Raw genomic sequence first — 22,877 nt, forward strand, 5'->3', positions numbered from 1 at the left:
TTAAAATTAAAAATGACAATTAAAATGCCAGTAATTTTATTTGTAAAAACAAAAACTACAGTAAATTATCTGGTTAATTATCTACATTTCCCATTTCTCATGTGAATGTTTGATATTTTTTATACATAGAAATTGATCTAGGCATATAGATTAGAGGAAAGGGCCAATGGAAAAAAACATTTTTCTAGTTAGATTACCGGGTTTTATTCAATCTATGCATAAGGATAGGGACAGGTTCTATGATTTCATTGATAAAGAGAAATTAATAGATGAGTTATAAGGAAACTCCTTATAAAGTGCTGATTGGCACTTTCTCCTTCTTGCCTTGTCTCTTTTACCCTTTCAGTTAATCCATATGTCTTTTAAAAAAGTTAAGACTGCATCTAATCAACCCAAAATATAATGGAAAGATTATTCTTAGCATTTTCTGGTCATAAATCTCCTGATTATCTTGACTTGATCTTAAATCATTTTCTTATACTTTGTTCTGCATAGTACTTCTTTGTGTTTAATGTTCTAGCTCAGACTACTATATTTATCTTCCTCTCCACATCAAGGTTTGAATAGAAAGAATGTGGGATTAAGTTAGTTATCTAAAGCTTATTACCTGAAGCTTTTCTTAGAACTTTGACTAGATCATATGAAAAGGTGCTACAAATCACTGTTAATCAGAGAAATGCAAATTAAAACAACTCTGAGATACCACTACACACCTCTCAGATTGGCTAAGATGACAGGAAAAGATAATGACAATTGTTGGAGGGGATGTGGGAAAACTGGGACACTGATCCATTGTTAGTGGAACTGTGAATGAATCCAGCCATTCTGGAGAACAATTTGGAACTATGCTCAGAAAGTTATCAAACTGTGCATGCCCTTTGACCCAGCAGTGTTACTGCTAGGTTTATATCCCAAAGAGATCTTAAAGGAGGGAAAGGGATCCACATGTGCAGAAAGGTTTTTGACAGCCCTTTTTGTAGAAACTGTCTAGAAACTGAACACTGAGTGGATACTCATGTTTGGAGAATGGCTGAATAAGTTATGGCATATGAATGTTATGGAATATTGGCAAGAGGATGATTTCAGAAAGACCTGGAGAGACGTACATGAACTGATGCTAAGTGAAAAGAGCAGAACCAAGAGAACATTGTACACAGCAACAACAAGACTATATGATGATCAATTCTAATGGACAATGAATTGATTCAGATCAGTTCCAATTGTTGAGCAATGAAGAGAGCCATCTACATCCAGGAAGAGGACTGTAGGAATTGAGTGTGGACCGCAGTATAGCATTCTTACTCTTTCTGTTGTTGTCTGCTTGCATTTTTGTTTTTCTTCTCAGGTTTTTTTTTCTTTATAGATCTGATTTTTCTTGTGCAGCAAGATAACTGTATGGATATGTATACATTTATTGGATTTAATATATATTTTAACATGTACCTGTCACCTAGGGGAAAGGGTGGGGGGAAAGAGGGGAAAATTTGGAACAGAAGGTTTTGCAAAGGTGAGTGTTGAAAAATTACATATTCATATGTTTTGTAAATAAAAAGCTATAATAAAAAAATTAGAATGGAAAAAAAAAGAACTTTGACTAGAACCAGCCATCAGATAACCAACTTCATATCACAAATATCTTAATAATAGGTAAAATTTATATAGCATTTCAAGGTTTGCAAAGTAATCATCAACCATGATCTCATTTTATTCTTACAACCATTTTGTGAGGTAGATGCTACCATTATCACCATTTGCAGGTGAAGAAACTGAGGCAGGTAGAGGTAAAGTGACTTTTCCAGGATTATATTCCAGGGTAAGTTTCTGAGACTAATTTGAACTAAGATCTTCTTGAGTATTTTTTGATCTTATTTTATGAGATATTATTGAGTATTTTATCCACTATATGACCTAGCTGCCTTTTTTTTTTTTTATTATAGTCCAAAGGCAAAGTTAAGAAGTTTCTGAATAAAATTCATTTTGTTACATTGTCAAATGGATATAATTTGTTGTAGATAGGAAGCCTTTTGAAGTGAGGTGCATTCTATTCCACCTTTTTTCCTCCATGATCCCAAAGCCATTACCTTTGTACAGTTGCTCATATTAGATTTGTACTTGTGAATAAACCATTCTATTCCTTTATTTCTTTTACTTACTCAAAACATCTCACTTTAATTTAGATGAATAAGAAGTATGGGGACAGGTGCCTTACTAACCCAGCTGGTATCATAAAAACCTGTGACTATGTCACATCATTAATGACATCTTATCCTTCCCATTAAGAAAGATATCAGTGGTTTATATTTTGTTTTTTCTTACAGTTCCTTTGACAACCCAACAGTTATGATTTTTATCTTCACTATATTTCAGCCATCCAGGAGGCTTTTCACATTGAAGGCTTCATCATCACTATGGCTTTTAACTATTCTACCTTTAATATTGTAAACTTTGGAATTCTCTCTCACTACAATCTACTATCCTTCTACTTCTCCCATTTCCTTCTGCCTCCAATTTTACAACTTTCCTATCATTTGAGCATATTTCTTAGCCTCTTGCTTTATTGAACATATTGAAGATTCCTTCCTTGAACTTTTTCATTACCCTCTTCAACTTTGTGAAAAGTAATGTTTACAAAATGTCTTTCATCATACCTTTTCTTATTCTACTCATGACACCACACTCCTACCAGCTATCCCTAAACTTGTTCTGTCATTAAAAAAGATTGAATTGCATTTTTAAAAAATGAAAGTACACTTTCTTTCCCTCCCACAGTGTTTCCTCCATTGTGAGAGTAAGAAAACAAAATCCATATTACATACATATATATATATATATATATGTACACATACATATATATGTTTAAGCAAAACAAATTCCTTCATTAGCTGTAACCAACAACAAAAACCAAAAATATATCTCACACTGCCGTTTTAGTCTTTCTGAAGATGGAGAGCATGTTTTATCATGAGTCTCCTGGAATTGTGGTGGGTCATTGTATTGATCAGAGTTCCTAAATCTTTCCAAGTTGCTTGTCTTTAAAATACTGATATTGTTATCAAATTTGCTGGCTCTGCTCACTTCACTTTGCATCAAATAAATATTTCCAGGTTTCTCTGAAATCATTCCCTTTATAATTTCTTATATTAAAATATTCTTACTTGTTCAGCTATTCCTTAATTGATAAGCATCCTTTTAGTTTCTTGTTCTTTGCTACTACAAATAAAGCTGCTATAAATATTTTTGTTTATGTCATTCCTTTTCTTCTTTCTTTGATATCTTTGGGAGATCACTCAGTCAAAGGTGTGTTGTTATGCAATCATTACTTTCTCTAGCTCGTTTTACAGGTGAGGAAATTGAAGAAAACAGGGTTAAATTATTTTTCCATGGTCACCTAGCTAGTAAGTGTCTTGAGACCATATTTGAACTCAGGAAGGAATCTTCCTAATTCTAAGCCTAGTGCTCTATCTATTGTTCCATCTACCTAGTTGTCCCTCTTATCAAAAGGTATACAACATTTAACGGAATTTTGGGATTAATTCCAGATTGTTCTCTCATTCTATCTTTTTTGACTATCCTTTATTGCCTATTCTCCTAATTTTGTACTTTTGTTTTTTATGTCCAGAATCTCTGTTGAAAAGCTTCTCTTTGAAACCTGTTAGGTACAGTCTCCTTTGTGAAATATTTTACCTTTCCTCCCTCTTTTGGATGTAATATTTCCTTCTTTAGACTTTCCATAGAACTTTTGCCTGGACGTTTGACTTAAATTTATTACATCTTCCTTTGTATTATACTTATTTGTATATATCATAAGTGTTAAATTTGAATAATGTTGTTTTTTCATATTTTTTCACAGTGCCCTATCACACTGTCTTTCACAAGTTTATAGATTTTATTTGAATGTCAATAATGGCATACTATCTAGATTTTTACCATTATCTGTAGTTTTGTCGTTAGCATGTAAGCTCCAGTGTTATTCAGTCTATTTTATGTAATCATGAACTAGCTTTTAAGTGTCCTATGGAATATTGACTCACATTTATATAAAATAAAATGAATGGAAAAAGACAAAATATGTAGCTCTAAAACACTCATTGTTATTCATTTCTATTTATCTAGTTATAAACATCATAAAAGACCCTTGAGGCAGAAATTTGGAGCTGATACATCCTAATGATTGTGCTCTTGAATTGCAAGAAGATATTGAACAGATTACAGAGTGATTTGCAGAGTGAGCACAGTGCTATGAATTGAAGATAAATTTTAAAAAGATCAAGGTCACATAAAAGTCTCTACTAGGAAAATAAGAAAAACAAATAAAATTTTTCTTGACAGCTTCCATTTGATATTTGCCACTGATTCTTCCAAATTAGCATCTTTTATCCAATATTGTACTGATAAATATTCAAGGAATCTTGATTCTAGTTATTTTGATAAGCTAGAAATTTGGTTATTGTTTAACTTAAAATCTGTTGTCTGAGGTCTTGTATTTATAAAATTTTGAGAATAAAGCAGTGTTTCAAGTGAATCCATAATTGAAAGATTTTGAAAAATAAGAAATTAATGGAGTTTGATTGGAACATGAAGACAAGGGCAGTCTTTCCACTTCCTCCATTCTGTGGCAGAAAAGAAAAAAGTAATATGAATGTATTAGAGTGTCTCCTCAATGTTTAGCTTTAACCAGAACCCCTTAAAAATGCTCTTGATGAGTATAACTCAAGTTTTCAGATGTTGAACAGATTTAAATAAGTAACATTTGGTCTTATCAGCAGGTTTTTACTTTGAATTTAATGAATCAGTTGCTTTGGAAAAGTGAAAGATAGATATGTTCATTTATATGGTTTAAGTTCTGTAGAAAGTTGAAAACCTAGCAAGTTATATTAGTTGCTTCCTATACCAATGCACATCATCATCATCTCTACCAGAGAGTCATGGAAAGTTGCCCAGAGCATTGAGAGATTAAATTATTTGCCTGTTGGTACACAATCATGTGTTAGAACAAAGACTTCCTGGATCCAAGACAGTCACTCTGTATCACTGCCATGCAGTCTAATTGCATGGTTGGAATTAGTATTACATGCCTAGTCTAGTAGCAGTAAAGTAATGCTTATATGTAACAGTCTGTCAATGAGTGAGTTAAATGTTTGTGTAAGATACATTGGTTTCACATATGACAAGAATTATGTAATACTAGAATGATCAATTAGTAAGCTATCATGTTTTGTAGCAATCAGAAGAGGTATTCATCATTTTGATAAAACATATATAATATGTTTACCTTTCTTTGGTTTAACATAATTATTGGCATCTATTTGGTACTTATTATGTTTGTTGATTGACTTGACATTTTTGAGCCATAAATATCTATGAACATTCTTAACTCTGGTTAAGGAATTCTAAACTGAATCCAGTGGTTTATCTACTTCAGTCCTCCACTCACAGCAGAAGCCATTTGCTCAGAATTTCCCGAAACATATTTTCAAATTTCTACTTAAATACCTTCTGTGACAGAAAACTTACAATCTTTAGGCTGAGTCCATCAGAACCTTTTGAATATTTAAAGATGGTCATCATGACTTCCCTTAGTTTTCATTTATCTAAGCTAAACATCAGTTTCTTCAGGTGTTCCTTAAATCAGCATAACCTCTAGATCTCTCATCATCTTGGTCTTTCTCTCCTAGAGACTTCAGTTTATTATTTTCTCTTATAAAATGCAAGTGTAGAATTGAGCCCAGAATTCTTCCAGTCCCAAATAATGATTATCATATATATGAACAAAATTCAGACAACTAGATGGCACAGTGAATAGAGTATTAGGCCTGGAGTCTGGAAGATGTGTGTTTAAATCTAGTCTCAGACACTTACTAGCTGAATGGTCCTGAGCAACAAGTCCCTTAATCCTCTTTGACTCAGTTCCATAATCGTCAAATGAGCTGGAAAAGGAAATGAGAAGCCCCATTCCAATATCTTTGCCACGAAAACCCTAAAACAAGTCATGGAGAACTGAACACAACTAACATGACTGAGCAACAGCAATAACAAGAACAAAATGAATTTTATTCAGGATGGCATTCCTTTTAGAAGAGAAGCTGAGAAGGCTTGAAGAAAACTTCTATGCTTCCTAAGTTAATGAGGAGAATGACATTTTCCTTGAAAAGTACTCTAGTAGGAAAACAAAATGTAAAAATAATCTGAAGAGATAGAAAAGAATCCTCACCATTATTGGAGGGTAAAAGAATATCACAGGAATATCACAGTGTGAAAAGCAAAGAAGACTACTGCACTCTTGAGATTATGATGGCTGTGAGACTCTTGCCATTAGATGTAAAGGAAGCAAATCTCATGTTCCACAGAATGTGGTTGGAGAATTCACACACTTTACACAATTGGAGGAATGAATGAATCGGAAGGATTTGTTACACACTTCCTGTGGGCCACTAGTTAAGGATTTATATCTCATGCTAAATGCTAGGGATATCAATAGATAAATTGAGATAATCTCTGCTCTTATTGAAGTCAAAATCTTAATTGATGGAGACAATATACAAAAGAAAGTTGACCTTTAGGGCAGAGTCCAAGGATTATTAGTCCTAAGGGATGGCAGGATTTCTGGTTGCCTCAATGACAGTATCAGGACTCTGAAAGACAGATGGGCAGGTCATATGGTAAGGCCTTATTATTGCCTTCTGCAATATAAACATTTGTTTTTTTCTTATGTTTTTTTTTTTTTTTTCTTGCCAAGGCTAATTCATTTTGATTTAACATTTTATTTTTCCCCAATTACATGTAAAAATAATTTTAATATTCATTTTTAAAGATTTTGAGTCCTATATTTTCTGCTTCCCTTCCCTTCCCCCTTATTGAGAAAGCAAGTAATTTGATAGAGGTTATACATATGCAGTTGTGCAAAGTATATTTCTATGTCAGACTATAGACTATTTTATTTATTAATTAAAAAAAAACTTACTGTAGACTATTTTAAAAATAAGTTAAATTCTTAGAATTTTCAGTAGCCACATGATAGTTGGCTCATATTAAGTTTGTAGTCAAGTCTTAAATTTAAGCTCAGTATGAGTTAAATCAAGAAACTCACCAATGTTAGGGTGTTTTGAAAATGAGGCCTAGCCCACAGGATGATGGAAGTGATAGTTTTATAGTACTCTGTTTTAGTTAAATTGTATCTGGGAAATTTTATTCAGTTCTTTGTATGTCATATTTTAGGAAGCCAGTCAGTCAGTCAACAAGTATTTTAGTACCAATTATGTATCTGACACCTTAAGATTGCTCTTCAGGAGCTTACATTTGAAATGGGGCAACAACATGTAGTACAGAGTATACATGGAAAGACAGTGATGATTTATAAATTATCCAGTATAGGGTAGACAGAATAGTGAAGGATCTCATGTTGTTGTATGATGATCATTGAAGGAATTGAGCATGATTAGATTGAAGAAGGGAAGATTTTGGGGATGAAGGTAGTTGCTGTCTTTAAAAGGCTGTCATATAGAAGATGGCTATTCCTCATACCTCTAGAATCCAGCTTCTGTGGTTCACGATTCCATATGGGTTTTTGTAGCTGAATATGGGGATTGCAAAATCATGATTTATTATTTGTAAATGTTTGATTTGCATACCTATTTGATATACCTATACATCCAGGTCTATGTAAAAATTTTCTGGATAAAAGGGGTCATGAATGGAAAAAGTTTAAAAAGCCTTCCTCTAGAGGAAAAAAGTAAGAACAAAGGGTAGAAGTTGTAAATAGGATAATTAGACTTTCTTAAAAATTAGAGCTTTCCGACTCAGTTTCAATTGATAAATGATGGACAGAAGCAGCTACACCCAAAGAAAGAACACTGGGAAACGAATGTGAACTATTTGCATTTTTGTTTTTCTTTCCGAGTTGTTTTTACCTTCTGAATCCAATTCTCCCTGTGCAACAAGAGAACTGCTCGGTTCTGCAAACATATATTGTATCTAGGATATACTGCAACATATCTAACATATATAGGACTGCTTGCCATCTAGGGAAGGGGGGTGGAGGAAGGGAAGGAAAAAATCGGAACAGAAGCGAGTGCAAGGGATAATGTTGTAAAAAAATTACCCTGGCATGGATTCTGTCAATATAAAGTTATTATAAAATAAAATAAAATATTAAAAAAAAAATAGAGCTTTCCAAAGTGAAATAGGCAGCCTTAGATGATAGTAAGTTTTCCTTCAAAGTCTGAATGTATACTTTTAAGTATTGTTGAGCAGAGTTGTGCCTCTGAGATCACTTTTTGCTCTGAGACATTGTGAAAGCCCAAAGATTTTTTTTCCCCACATGAATTGTTTGCAAATCAGTACCACAACCTCCACTTAGTATTTGTCTATTGAGTTCTTATTTCTATGAAGTTTCATCATCTTAATTGTAATCTGGTGTTTCAGTCTGTTGAAGTATTTTTGAATCTTCATTTTATTACATAGAATATTTATCTCTTCCAGCTTTGTGTCTTTAGTAATTGATAAAAATGTTGAACAGGATAGAGCCAAGGGCAGAATCTTCTGGCATTCTACTTAACACAGAGCTATTAATCAATACTGTAGTTCTAGTTGTTCAATCAGCAGAGCTGTAAATAGCTAATAGTTCTTGCAAACAGTAGGGCTCTGTAGAGTCATATACATGAGAAGAATCTCAATATGTAGTAAACGTGAAAAAGGACTTTGGGTCTTTTCAATGACAGTATCACATGGATAAAACACTATCAATAGTAATGTCTTCAGATTTGAAGAACTTATCTGTCTCTGGTTCTTCCATGCAAAACATACTAAAATGTCTATATTGCACACATATTATCTGTGTGTTAATGTAGTATATTTGTGTATGTGTGTATGCAAATTATAGATGCACATGATTTTAGAGTTGGAAAACATTCCCTAGCCCATGATCTTATATCTTGCCACTCCAAGAGAAAAAACTTTTCAAGTATCGTGCAGTTAACATTAACAAAGTGCTTTAAGATATGTTAAGTATTTTATAAACATCTTATTTTATTCTCACAACAACCTGGAGATTAGGTGTTACTATCACCTCCTTTTATAGATAGGAAACTGATTCAGAAAGTGTTTGTGATTTGCCAGAATCACACAGCCTATTAAGTGTCTGATACATGTTTGAACTTAGGTCTTCTTGACTCTAGATCCCACTGAAAATTTGGAAAACATATAATCTATGTAGAAAAATAATCAAATGTTAACCCAATTTATTGTCAGACTCAGTGACAATAATAACAAGCATTTAGTAAGCAAGATACTGTGTGATCTTGGGGAAATTATTTCATCTTTCTGAGTCTTATTTTCCTCATCTGTGAAATGAAGGGTTTGGATTCTAAAGTCCCTTCCAGCTGTATACCTATATGTATTTAAGTCTGTATTAGATACTGATGACAAAAGTTTAGATAAGACATAGCCATTGTTAATAAACTTATTCCCTTTTTCTCTCCCTCCCTCTTTCTTTCTTTCCTTCCCTTTCTTCTTCTCTCTCTTTTTCCCTCCCTCACTCCCTCTTTCCCTCTCTCTGAGTGTCTGTCTATCTCTCTTTTGTAAATTATTTATTTGATAGTCCAAATTTAGATGATTTACTGTATTTATTGAATCCTATAAAGGTGTTAAATAGTTTGCAAGATCATTTGCAGACATTACCTTTTGATCTTCAGTGTTTCAGTGTACCTAAAAAGGTACTAAAAAGAGATGTTTTGAGGGTGAGAAATGATTTTCTTTGGGTTGTTGTAAATTGCAATTGTGGGTAAACTGGTGCTTTGAGTTTTTTATTATTAGAGCACAACAATGCACCATAGGCAGTCTTTTCCACAGGCTGTATTTCTTTTTCTTTTGAAAATATATCCAATTTTGTCATTAAATTTGAGATCTGATAACAACCAAAAATACTTCTAAGTGATATGTTGACAACACTGAAATGTATCATCAGATGCCCATTAGGAAGCCCACTTAGTATAGTTTGTCAAATATGTCACGGCTTTCCAGGACAATCTCTTTGTTTCATTTTCAGACAAATGAATTAGGCCATCCTCTCTTAACTATGGAACAGAGATTTCATAGTTTGGAACATATTTCCTTCTTTTTTCATGTGGTAAGGCTGGAAAGACTTCTTGCCTTAATGCTTATGACTGATCCTGGTGGATCTATTTAAACAAAGTCCCTTTGGAAACCATAATAACTTTAAATAGAACTCCTGTTAGCTAAAGAGAAAAGGGAGAAATTCAAAGTATACATAGGTGATTTCATCTATGTTACAGAGTCCTATCACTTATTATTAATTCACATATTTTTATTTCATTAAGAATTAGAATACATGTTTAAAAGCAACATTGATATCTGATCCAGTGTTGCTAAATTGCACATTGCTTTTTTGGTTCCTAAATATTTTTGTGCCTTTAAGAAATATTTGAAATTCTAAGTCTGGGGGGGTACTGGTTTGAGGGAGGAGATAAGAGGGATTAGGGAAGATAAAGGAATCTGGCATTCAATTTTCCCATCGATATTGAAATCCGAGGATTATCTCAGCTGACCACTGAAATAGCCTGCAGAGCCATTAAGTAAAATGCAAATTTATTTTGAATGTGAGAATATCTTGAAAATTGTCATCTGAATCTTTGTCAAAATTATTTGAGAAACAAATTCTATATCATTTTTGTTTAGTTCTGGTTTTTTCATCAGAAATAGATGAAATTCACTTATTTCGTTGAATGTCCATCTTCTTCCCTGGAAAAAATGTTCATTTTGGCTAGGTAACATTATTTTTGGCTGCATACCAAGTTCTTTAGCTTTTCAGAATATCTGATTCCAGGGCCTTTGATCCTTTAATGTGGACGCTGCTAGATTCTGGGTAATCCTTATTGTGTCTCCTCCATATTTGAATTGATTTTTTCTAGCAGCTTGTAATATTTTTGCCTTGGTTTGATAGTTCTGGAATTTAGCCACTATATTTCTTGGAGTTTCGATTTTAGGGTCCCTTTCAGTAAGTGATTGATGAATTCTTTCAATGTCTATTTTACCCTCTGTTTCTATAACTTCTGGGCAGTTCTCTTTGATAATTTCCTGGAAAATAGTGTTTAGGCTCTTTTTTTCATCATATTTTTCAGGGAGTCCAATAATTCTCAGATTGTTTTACCTAGATCTATTTTCCAGGTCTGTTGTTTTCCCAAGAAGGTATTTGACATTTTTTTTCCATGTTTCATTTTTTTTTTTTTTTTGGTTTTGCTTGACTGATTCTTGGTGTCTCCTCGACTCATTCAATTCCATTTGTTCAATTCTGATCTTCAATGAATTATTTTCTTTGCTCTTTTTTATCTTTTTCTAATTGTCCAATTGAGTTTTTATGTGAGTTATTTTGTTCTATGGAATTTTTTTCCATTTCACCAATTTTATTTTTTAAAGAGCTATTTTCTTTTTCTTATTCACTAATTCTGTTTTTCAAGGATTTGATTTCTTTATCTACTTTATGTTTAAATGAATAGGATAATTTATCCAGACTCTCTTGCCAAGTTTCCCTTTCCTTTTTCCATTTTTCTTCTAGTTCTCTTGTGAGAGTCTTTTAAATTTCTTCTATGAGAGTCTTCTGTATTGAGGACCAAATCATATTCCCCTTTGGGGATTCATCTGGTAACAGTCTGTTTTTAGTCTCCTCAAGGTTTAAAGTCTGCTCTCTGTCCATATAGAAGTTATCAGAGGTTAGGGTTCGTTTAAATTTTTTGCTCATTTTGTCAGAGAAGAATCAAAGAAGACAAACTAGCAAAAAAACAAATGCAGTCTGCTTTGCTTTTTGGAATGGGGTGGGGGGGCTGGATGGTATTACTGAGCTTCCTCTACAGACTGCAGGGGCAGCAGCAAGGCACTAGCAGGATAGCAGTGGCTATGCTGTGTCTGGCTCTGAGACTCTGAGAGCATGCTGAGACACTGGGGGTGGGGGTGGCCAGGTCCTGAGAGACCCTAACTTTTTGGGATTATAGTCCTTACCCACTGTGTTTTTAGCTTTTCTGCTTGTGTACTGGCTTGCTACCAGGGCAAAGTATCCACACTGTGTTAAAGATCTCCTCGCAGAAATGGCTGAGATCACACCCCACCTGCCTCAGTCAGCTCTGTACTCTCACTGTCTGCTGTGCTGAGGCTGTTTGCCTTCAGTCTGTGCCCAATCTAACCATTCCCACCTGTGAGCAAAAACAGACCTTTTCTGGTGAATTTCAAGGATAGCTTCTGTTGATAATTATTTGTGTTTTGTTTTTTTTTTTTTTTCAGTCAAGCACTGATTCTGAGGCCTTGTCATGAAATAAATTCTGAGAGCAAAGACGGAGATTAAGTAGATGTGTATGTCCTCTCCACCATCTTGGCTGGAAGTCTATATCATTTTTAATCTAACAGAATCATTAAATATACTTATGTGTGAACCACTATATGAGTCACTGAGAAATGAAAAGTCACAATTATAATCTCCTTTTGGAAAACTAATTTCTATTTGTTCCTGAGACCAACCTGCTTTAGTCATTTTACTAACAGAAGCTAACTCTGATTTACCAACAGTCAGAGTACTAGATATATTACTAGATACAGATACTAGAATATATAATATATTTATGACTATTTTATGCTTGTTTTGGCCAATATTTTCTTTTACCATGTCTCTTAAATTTAGTAATTTCCTCACTGTTTCACTTGGAAGTTTAGAGTTTAGTTAGTAAACATATTTTATAATATCTCATGTTTCATTGTATATGAGTAATAATAATAATTATTATAACAATGCTATTAATAATTATAGCTAGTATTTAAAGCTTATAATTATGTGCCAAGCACTGTGATAACTGCTTTACTAGTATTATTTTATTTTCTCTTTACATTCATGGGAATGACATGCTATTATTATTCCCATTTTATAGTTGAGGAAATTAAAGTTAAGAGGTTAAACCCAGTGTCCCACAGCTAGAAGTATCTGAGGCTGGTTTTGAATTCAGGTGTTCATGAATCTGGGCCCAGCATTTTATGTACTGCGCCACTAGCTGCCTCAGATAGGATTGGAACAGTTAGTTAGATAAGTGTTCTTACTGTTCATTTTCCAACTTTAACTTTGTCTTTTCTTGTCTTAATTATTTCAAGAACATATGGAAATGTTTTCATTCCTTCTAGATGAATCTTTCTTTGAAGCCTTCTTTTTACCCTTTTTTCCCTTTTCTGTGTTGTTTGTCTTGGCCCAGCCTGTCAAGAACTATAATTGAATGGGGTTCATGAGATTGATTGAGTTTACCCTGAATTGAATAGAGGGCATGGTTGGAGTCAAAAGGTTCATGTACAGATGGGATGAACACTTAAGTGAAAGCAAGTCAAGGTAAAGGACTGGCAGAAGACTTTTGGAACTAAAATGTGTAGCAGTGGAAGCAGGTCCAAGTAAGTAATCACTTTGTGGTCTAGGAGGTAGCTACTAAGAGCAAAGATTGAGGTTCAAATTGTTGTTCAGTGCTGACTAAAGTGGATCAAGCAAGATATAGGTTTATTTCGATATAATCTTTTTAGTTCCTCTGTTGGAAACATTCCTGTTTTATATGCTCAGTTATATATTACTAGCCCTACCCTCCAGTTTCTTCCAGATTCCTTCAGATCTAGAGCTCTGACACTTCCCCTTATGCTTTTCTTTTTCTTTGTTTATTCAAGGACTTTTATTTGCTAAAATGTTACAAAAGCCAATATGTATTTGTTGGTTCTTACCATTTTTAGCTGGGATGATTCTTCAATGGATACATGGAGAAAGTTTTCATTTAGATGTTCCATAAAGCAATGTGTAAAATGAAATAAAACTGTTGCCCATGTGTACTACTTTGTCAAAATCAGCATTTACATAGGAAAATGTCACGTTTTTCCAGGGTTTGTGCATAATATACAGCACTGAGTTTTATTTTGAAACAAAAGATTAAGCTATATCCAGAGAAATACTTAAAAATAAATATTTTAGAGGAAAATAACTTAAATAATGACTAAGATACTAAGTTTTCACTCGTCTTTTAGTTAAAACACATTTTAAACCTACTATGTACAATATCTTAACATATTCCAAAGAAACATATCATTTAAGTAGATATCTCCATAGGGAAATTATCCTGGATTAGTCATAGTATGTCACCTGAAAATTTGCCCTTATGAAATAGTCTGTGATATTTTAGTTATACTTGTATATATGAGATTCCATGCAGAGCCACCACCCTGGTTTACATCCTAGTTACCTCTTTCCTGGACTGTTGCCATAGACTTCTTATTGGTCTTCTTATCTCAACTCTTTTACATCTGTGATCTACGTTGTGCATAGTTATCAGTATGCCTAAATCGGTAGTGTGATCTGTGTGCCTTCTTGTTGCCCATAAGATCGGCTATAAACTCCTTTATTTGTCATTTAAAGCTTTCTACATCCAGGCTGCAATCTACATTTTCAGATGAATTATATATTACTTAGCTTTATCTACTTTATGATCCTGTGACCCAGCAAAACTTATCTACTTATAATTTCTCATATATCCCATCTCCTCCATATGCCTTTACCTGAAATTTCCCTGTGATTGCAATGCATTTCACTCTTTTTCTTCACGTATTAGTAGAGATTCTTAGTTTCTTTTAAAGCTGAGCTCAAACACAACTTCTTACATGAGTCTTTTCCTATTGTACCCATCAATTGTTAGTGCTTCCTCACCCAATTTTCTTATGTTTGCTTTGTATAAATTTTTAATTGTACATCTTGTTGCCCATAAAAGAATATAAATTCTTTTTTTTTATTAAAACTTTTTATTTTTCAAAACATATGCATAGATAATTCTGCAAGATTAGCTCTTGCAAAAACCTTGTGTTCTAGTCCCATCCCCACCCCCTTCTCCCATCCCTCTCCCTTAGAAGTCAAGTAGTACAATATATGTTAAACATGGTAGAAATATATGTTAAACCTAACATATGCATACATATTTATAGTTATCTTGCTGTACAAGAAAAATCAAGTCAAACCAGAAAAGAAAATGATGAAGAAAATAAAATGCAAGCAAACAACAACAGAAAGAATAAAAATGCTATGTTGTGAATCACACTCAGTTCCCACAGTTCTCTCTCTGGTTGCAGAGGGCTCTTTTGATTATAAGATCATTGGAACTGGACTGAATCATCTCATTTTTGAAGAGAGACACGTACATCAGAATTGATCATCATATAATATTGCTAATGCTGTGTAAAAGATTCGCTTGGTTCTGCTCATTTCACTTAGCATCAGTTCATGCATCTCTCTAGGTCTCTCTGAAATCATCCTGTTTATCTCTTCTTATAGAACAATAATGCTCTTATAGAACAATAATAGCATTCATATACCATAACTTAAAGAATGTAAATTCTTTATATTTCTAGACCCTAATGTAGTGTCTGATAGACTAATAGTATATAATAGGTGCTTGATTTGATTTTCTACTTTCACAGTTTGCCTTCTCTCTACTCCCAGGCTTTCCATTCATGGTACCATTACAACTTATTTAAGCCTTTATTGTACTCTAGATTGCAATCCAGGACAGCATGGCATAGTGACTAAAATAACTGATGTAGGGTAGGAAAGATCTAAGTTCAAATTCTCCTTTGATATTTACTAGCTTTATCACTCTTGATCAATTTTTGTGAGTCTCAGATTCTCCATTTATAATAATACCTGTAATTTTTTATTGGATTTTTGTATTTTTGTGAGTTAAAATGTTTTGTAGGTTAAAATGAAATAGTGTATGAAAGTGTTTTGTAATCTTTTAAGTGTTATACAAATAGTTGTTGTTTTATGCCTCTGATAACTGATAACTTTGATATGTGACTATGAGTAAGATAATTTGATGCTTCAAATATCTCTTTAAGTCTGTAAGTTAAAGATCAGTAGCTGCTCTGCATCTGTGGATGAAATTTTTTGTATAAGGCATTCACTGAATTGAAATCAAAGATCCTGACTACATTTTTTTTTTTTTTTTTTGGTTCTTATTATAGTGAATCTATTCTTTCTCTGTTTCCAATCATATTGATATTGCAATGAAGAAATCTTTCATTATACAGAAATGTGGCCTATGCTTCCCTTTGCTCTGGCTCCATATTATGTAGAAATCTGTTTCCTGATTTTCAGGGCCCTCCTACCCATATCTCACATTAAGCCCACTATTCTCAATACTCTGTGCTAAAATCTCAGTTTTCTATTTCCTGAATATGCTGTATGCTTTCCTGCTTTCATACCTTTGCTTATGAAGTTCAGTTCATCTTGAATTATAACTATTATACTGTCATCAAGTAGCTCATTCTAATACTAGGAGAGAACATCCAAAGAGGAATTAGAAGAGGAGGGCAAGGTCATCCTAGGAGAGGATATACTGGGAAGCCTTTTGAGTATGATTCTGGTGTTTCAGGATTAGCCTATTTAATCTGTATTTGGGGAGACTTCTTGCCAGATGAGCTATAAGACAATGAATTTTCCAGTCATAGGAACTCAAAAAAAGACTTTCTGTTGAATAGAGAAGAGTTGTGATCTACATCAGAAGAGACAGTTTTTTTTTTTTTTTGGTCAATACTTTGAAGTATTGACATGTAGAAGGAAAATATTATTTCTGGAAAAACAAATTTAATTAGTAGAGTATAGAATGAGTAATAATTAAACAGGTTGGAGGACATGAATGAGAAAAGAATAGAAGAGTGGCATAAAAGAAACTTGTTTTAAGGAGGAAATAAATGATAATGTATTTTCAATAAAAAGTATCCTAAAAATTTAGGGAAAAATAGCAATATTAAATAGCACAATAAAAATATTTATAGTTGATATTTTAAATCAAATGTATATTTTGTTATAAAATATTTGTTATTCAAATATTGTATGCAGGGGTAGCTAATTGGTGTAGTGGATAGAGCACCAGCCCTGAAGTCAGGAGGACCTGAGTTCAAATCTGGCCTCAGACACTTAACACTTGCTATCTGTGTGACCCTGGGCAAGTCATTTAACCCCAATTGTCTCAGCAAAAAAAAAAAAAAAAATTAATAAAAATTATATATATATACACACATATAGTATGCAAGCATTATGGACTATCTTTATTTTTCTGTCTAGGTTTGCAACACAACTACAGATAGGAAACATGCAGACATCTTTTTAGAAAAATGTGTAACAGAACCAATCATGAATATTGTTAGTGGCTTCTTTAATTCTCCCTTCTCAGACAACAGCACAAGCCTTCAGGTAAGTCAGGCAAAAGTCTTAAATAGGAAGCTAATTAATTAATTAAATTAATGCTCTATCAGAAGGACGATTGTTTTCATTCATTTCCTTTGGTCAGAAAGCCATTCCTATATAAAGTATGAACTGTTAACCTGTATAAATTTGCTAGCTTTCTTTTAAGTGAAAGTGCCATATTTGACTTTCTTATATAATGAAATCTTATAGACATAATTTAATCTGTTTGCTAAAAGATAATATAAATAATATCCCATCAATTGATGTTTTGGGTGTATCATTTAAAATTTGTTTGTAGGGGAAATTCATTAAAATTTATTAAATATAACTACCATTTTTCTTTTCTATCTTTCTATTATGAAAAACATTTCTATTCATGATGAAAATAATTTATTCTTTTAATATAATAAATATTTTAAGGTTTCTGTCTGACATATATATATATATACACATATATACACACGTATACACATAAATATACTTTTTTTTCAGTCCACATATCTAGCTTTGGAAAGTAATAGTTTTCCTGATTAAATTTGTAATAATAGCATGAAGTAAGGAACTAATTGTATTTTGATGAAGACTTTGAAAATTCAAAGTACTATGCCTAATAGTTTACATTTTTATTCATTTTCCTTTCTGTTTTAGACTCATCAACCAGTTTTTATTCAACTGCTTCAGTCTGCCTTTAGAATTTACAACTGTACTTGGTTAAACCCAGTACAAAAAGCCTCAGTGGAGTCATGTATCAAAACACTGGCTGAAGTGGGTATGTTAAAGTGTCAAAGTTTTCATATTCTTATATGTATATATATATATTTAACGTGGCTCTGATCGGAGCTAATGGACAGAAAAAACAGTTTTTTTTTACATTTTGTAGCTTTATAATTAAGAATCTTACTAGGTTTAGCTTCATGGAAAGGAATGACAGTAAAAAATCCTCTTTATTCATATATATATATATGTTTTTGGGTCGGGGGAAAATCTTGATCTTTTTTCTATGTTTAGATTTAAGATTATTTGCAATGCTCTCTTTTATCACCTTAAACCAAAATATCTCATTAAGATTTTATGGAGAGTAATGTATCTTCTATCTCAAAATTTACTACGGAATTGTTTTTTCTATTGAATAAACTTACCTAATTATATTTATCATCTGTTCATAGGTTTTTAAAAAGTTTTTTAGTTTTTGTATTTTGTTTCTAATCAGCAACATTTATTAAATGCCCGCTGGATGCTAGGAACTTGACAACTTAGAAGTAGAAAGGCTTCCTGACCTTGAGGGTTTCATTCTGTGTCAGGGTTTATCTACCCCAAAAAATGTACTGTGGAGGCAAAACCTCCTCGGATACTAAACTAGGTGTCCTTATTTGTAAAAAGAGGAGTTAGACTAGATAGTCTCTAAGCTTCTTTCTACCTTTAAACCCATAATGTTCTTATCCTATAGATAGATGGTCACTGAATCACAGATTTTAAAATGGGACCTCAGCAACCTCCTAGTCCATCCTGCACCCAACAACGAACCATGATTACAGGATAGTTCTTCTAATGAGTATGACCCATTGCCTCCTAAAAAAATCTCATCACATTGGATAACTCAAAGTTATAGCAGGAAAACTATAAGGAAATTTGTTTGTACATCAGATCTAAATGTGCAATTGTGCCAATTTCAACCATTATGCCCTATAAAGAACACATTTAATTCTTTATAGCTCTTCAGATACTTGATATTAGCTATCAAGTTTTTTTTGAATCTTTTCTTCTACAGAATAAAAAAACTGTATTATCCTGTAATATACAGGGAAGATTTACCTCTGGTGTGAGGTTTGTTGAGGCTTTTTCAGGGCTGCTCTTCAATCTTTTGTCTCCACTTTCACTTATTCTCACCTGTGGCTCCTAACAGCTGTAGCATGTGCAGTGGCCACATTCTAGTAAACCATCTCAGCAGATGGCTAAAATAGATTGAGAGAAACCAACTGGCCTCAAACCTGTTGGTAAATGAATAGATGAGAACAATTTGTTACAATGGCCGTGAAGATAGCTGAAGCAGGTGCTGTGGAGCACTTAGAGCTTGACCAGACATCTATCAAGTCATCGACTGCATCTTAGGCTATCATCAATCATCCTGACTTTTATTTTGCCACTTGTCTTTGATGATACAGGAAGAGAGAATGAGGTTGATGACTTTGTGCTACTCTGCTTCATTTAAATCCAATTTATCCACAAATCAAGATGTCACCATGATGTCATTGGTCTTCTTCAAAAAATGAAGGACTATCAGCAACATATCATGGACTCAAGACTTTTGATCATCCTCATTGTTTCCTTCTGCTCACTCTTCAGCTTATGTGGCTCTCAAATTTGAAAACAATTCCAAATGTCTGAAAACATTAAAGTTCTGTCATCTCCTTTTTCCTAGAAACTTTGACTTTCTTAATGCAGCTCAAGATTATTTTAGCTTTTGCTAAATTTAATGATTGGTATTCAATTTGTAGTCCATCAGAACCTCCAGATCTTTTTTCAAACAAATTACTGTGTACCATATCTTTTCTAGCAAGTCAGTTTATGACAATTTCTTTAATCTAACATTGATCACTACTTTACATTGATCACTACTTAAATTTTATCTTATATCAGATATCTGAAGTTCTTCACTTGAGACTTCTTTCCAAATTGTCATTAGATCATTAATTTCTTCTTTGTGTTGAACATGTTCATGTTCAAATCCATTTAAATGTACTATCATCTAGTCCACATTCCTTCATATTTTTCCACATAAATAGCAAGATATATTATATCAAGAAACTTTCCTAAAATCTAAACAAACTCTTCATTTAGTAATAATAATGTTTAAAAGGGGAAACAAGATTAGTCCATTATGATCTGTTTTGTGGTGGAGCCAAGTTAGCTTTTTGTGATCATTGCATCTTCTACTTGTTCTCTAATTGGAGAAAGCAAAAGAGAAATTTTTAAATGTAAATCAGACCATTTCCACTGACTTACACAGAGGGCGAAATTGGAAATTTTCCAAGCTGGTGGTAGCACTTTTCAAAAAGTAAGAAAAAGCATGTGGTATCAGAGCAGCAACTTATTTATATGGCAATTAAAATATTAAATGTGATGTCTTCCACTCTAATATTTCAGACTGCCCACACTGAGGCTAATGAGATGGCAAAATAATTAACCTCAATATCACTACTGAAAATTGTTGGTCACAAACTATTTTATTTAAATCAATTTAAGTAGCTTTAAAAAAAAAGTAGCTCTGAAATATAGTATATATGATAAGTTATGATAATATTTCATCTGTAGATAATAAGAAATACAAGGAGATTACTTGGCAAATATATCCTTGTATTTTACACTTTAATGATAGCACCTGATAATTTTTTTTTAGCCCTTAAAGAGTTGAATTCAGTGGGGGAAATAAATCCACCATATGGTCTTAAACACTGCATGGAGAGTATGCTGATCATCAGCAGTATTTAAAAAGTAGGGAAATTAAGAACACCAAATCACATGTTAAATTTCATGTTTTGCTTGGTATCTGAACACTGACTTTAGCAGTGCATACATATTGTGTGGTAAATTCATTTCATACATTATGGGATAGTATGTGTTTGGGGGTTTTAAATGTGAAGTAAATTTGTTAGTGTGGCATATTTCTTATTATTAAGTTATAAACTTTCTCTATTGACCAGAAATTTATGATTAAGCAGAAAATGTTAATATGGTAGAAAAGGTTTTTTTTTTTTAAAAAAGAGTTAACAAATATATATTGATATGAGTATGCAATCAAGATAGTTTTTAGAAAAATAAGTTCAGGTATATAGAACTGGCCTATTAATAAGCACAATAATATTTAGCACAGTCTGTGTTCTAGGCTTTATTCAGGGCCCTGGGACTACAAAGTAAAGAATGAAATAGTATCTTCCATTGGAGAATATATATTCTATTGACAATATTGTTCACAGATGAGAAAATATTTTTTAAAAATACACAAAGTAAATTCAGAGTAATTTTGTGGGATGAATGAGATATTGACAGAAAGGAGGTATTAATAAAAACCTTATGTAAGAGATGATCTTTGAGTTCAGACTTGAAGAAAATGAAGGGATTCTAAGAGATAGATGAGAGGTCCAAGGTGTGATCCCAAAAGATGAGATTTCACAGGTGAGAAACAGCAAGAAGTCCAGTTTGGCTGTATCAGCTATAAAAAGGAATAATGTATAATAAGTCCAGAAAGGATGCTGAAACCTGATTGTAAAGGCCTTAAAGGAGTGGCGCTATATGACTTTATTTTTTTTTTTTATTTGCATCCTAGTTTACAGTATAATGCTTTGTACATAGTAGATGCTTAAACATTTGCTAAATGATGAAAGAATACCATATGCAAGTGAAACAGCTGCACATAGAACCATTTAGAGTTTAGAATTATCTTCCTTTTTTCTGGTGTCACCATGTAATTTTGTAAAGGACTCATATATTCTTTTTTATTTTAAATTATGTTTACTTGTTTATTTGTAATACTAATTAAAGCATTTTTGAAGTCCAAATTCTCTTCAGCCCCTCCCCACCCATTGACAAGGCAATCAGTATGATATCCATTATACAGGTAAAGTCATTTAAAGCACATTTCCACATTAGTCATGTTACAAAAAAAGATAAGAAAAGTTAAAAAAAGAAATACTATATACTTTAATTTGTATTCAGAATGCATCAGTTCTCTCTATGGAAGTGTATAATTTTTTTTATTATTAGTCCTTTGGAATTCTTGTGGATCATTGTATGGGCCATTCATTCTTTATTTAAAGATACACACAAACACACACACACACACACACACACACACACACACACTGCCTAGATTTTCCTTATATGTCTTTTCTTTCCTCTTCTTGCAAAACCATTCCTGATTAGAAATATGTTAAATCATAAAAAGAAGGGGAAATAAAACTGATTAATTCATAAAAACATCTGATGTTTTATTGAATATTCCACACCATTGGACACTTTCCCACCTCCATTTAACCTTTGCAAAGGAATAGATATAAATGTCTTCTCACACCTCTTCTTTAGGATCTATCTTATTCTCTATAATCTTGAAATTCTCATTTTTAATTGTTTTGTATTTATTGTTTTCTTAGCTCTGCTTGCTTAACTTCAGATGATTTCATCTGTTTGCTTGTGATTCTCTATATTCATCACATTCATTATTTCTTATAACACACTAAGATTCCATTACATTATGTGCCATGATTTATTTAATCATTCTGCAATTATTAGACATCTATTTTGTTTCCAGTTCTTTGATACTACATGAAATGCTGCTTTAAGTATTTTGATGTATAGGGAATTTTTCTTTTAGTCAATGACTATCTTGCAGTATATGCTTAGCAGTGGAATTGAAGGTATGGCCATTTTGAAATGCTTGTTCCTTTATTTGTATAATTCCAATTGTTTTTCAGGATGATTGTATTAATTCATGATTCCATCAATGTTGCATCTATCTTTATATAACTGCTCCTACATTGATTATACCCATCTTTTGCTATCTTTTCAAACTTGCTGATTGTGAGTTGAAAATTTAACTAATCTCTTCACTCCTTGGAATTTTGGGCAC

At 32.8% G+C, this 22,877-nt stretch overlaps 1 protein-coding gene across 1 annotated transcript in view; it reads left to right on the forward strand.

The window, feature by feature from the left end:
* ITPR2 (inositol 1,4,5-trisphosphate receptor type 2) overlaps positions 1-22,877 on the forward strand; it is a 521,149-nt gene that overhangs the window by 274,953 nt on the left and 223,319 nt on the right. Inside the window, exons 33-34 of the mRNA XM_051963211.1 lie at positions 17,132-17,260; positions 17,903-18,023. Coding sequence (XP_051819171.1) covers positions 17,132-17,260; positions 17,903-18,023 — 250 coding nt within the window. The remainder of the gene's footprint in view (positions 1-17,131; positions 17,261-17,902; positions 18,024-22,877) is intronic.

Source organism: Antechinus flavipes, chromosome 5 (genome assembly GCF_016432865.1).
Source record: "Antechinus flavipes isolate AdamAnt ecotype Samford, QLD, Australia chromosome 5, AdamAnt_v2, whole genome shotgun sequence".
Classification (NCBI taxonomy): domain Eukaryota; kingdom Metazoa; phylum Chordata; class Mammalia; order Dasyuromorphia; family Dasyuridae; genus Antechinus; species Antechinus flavipes.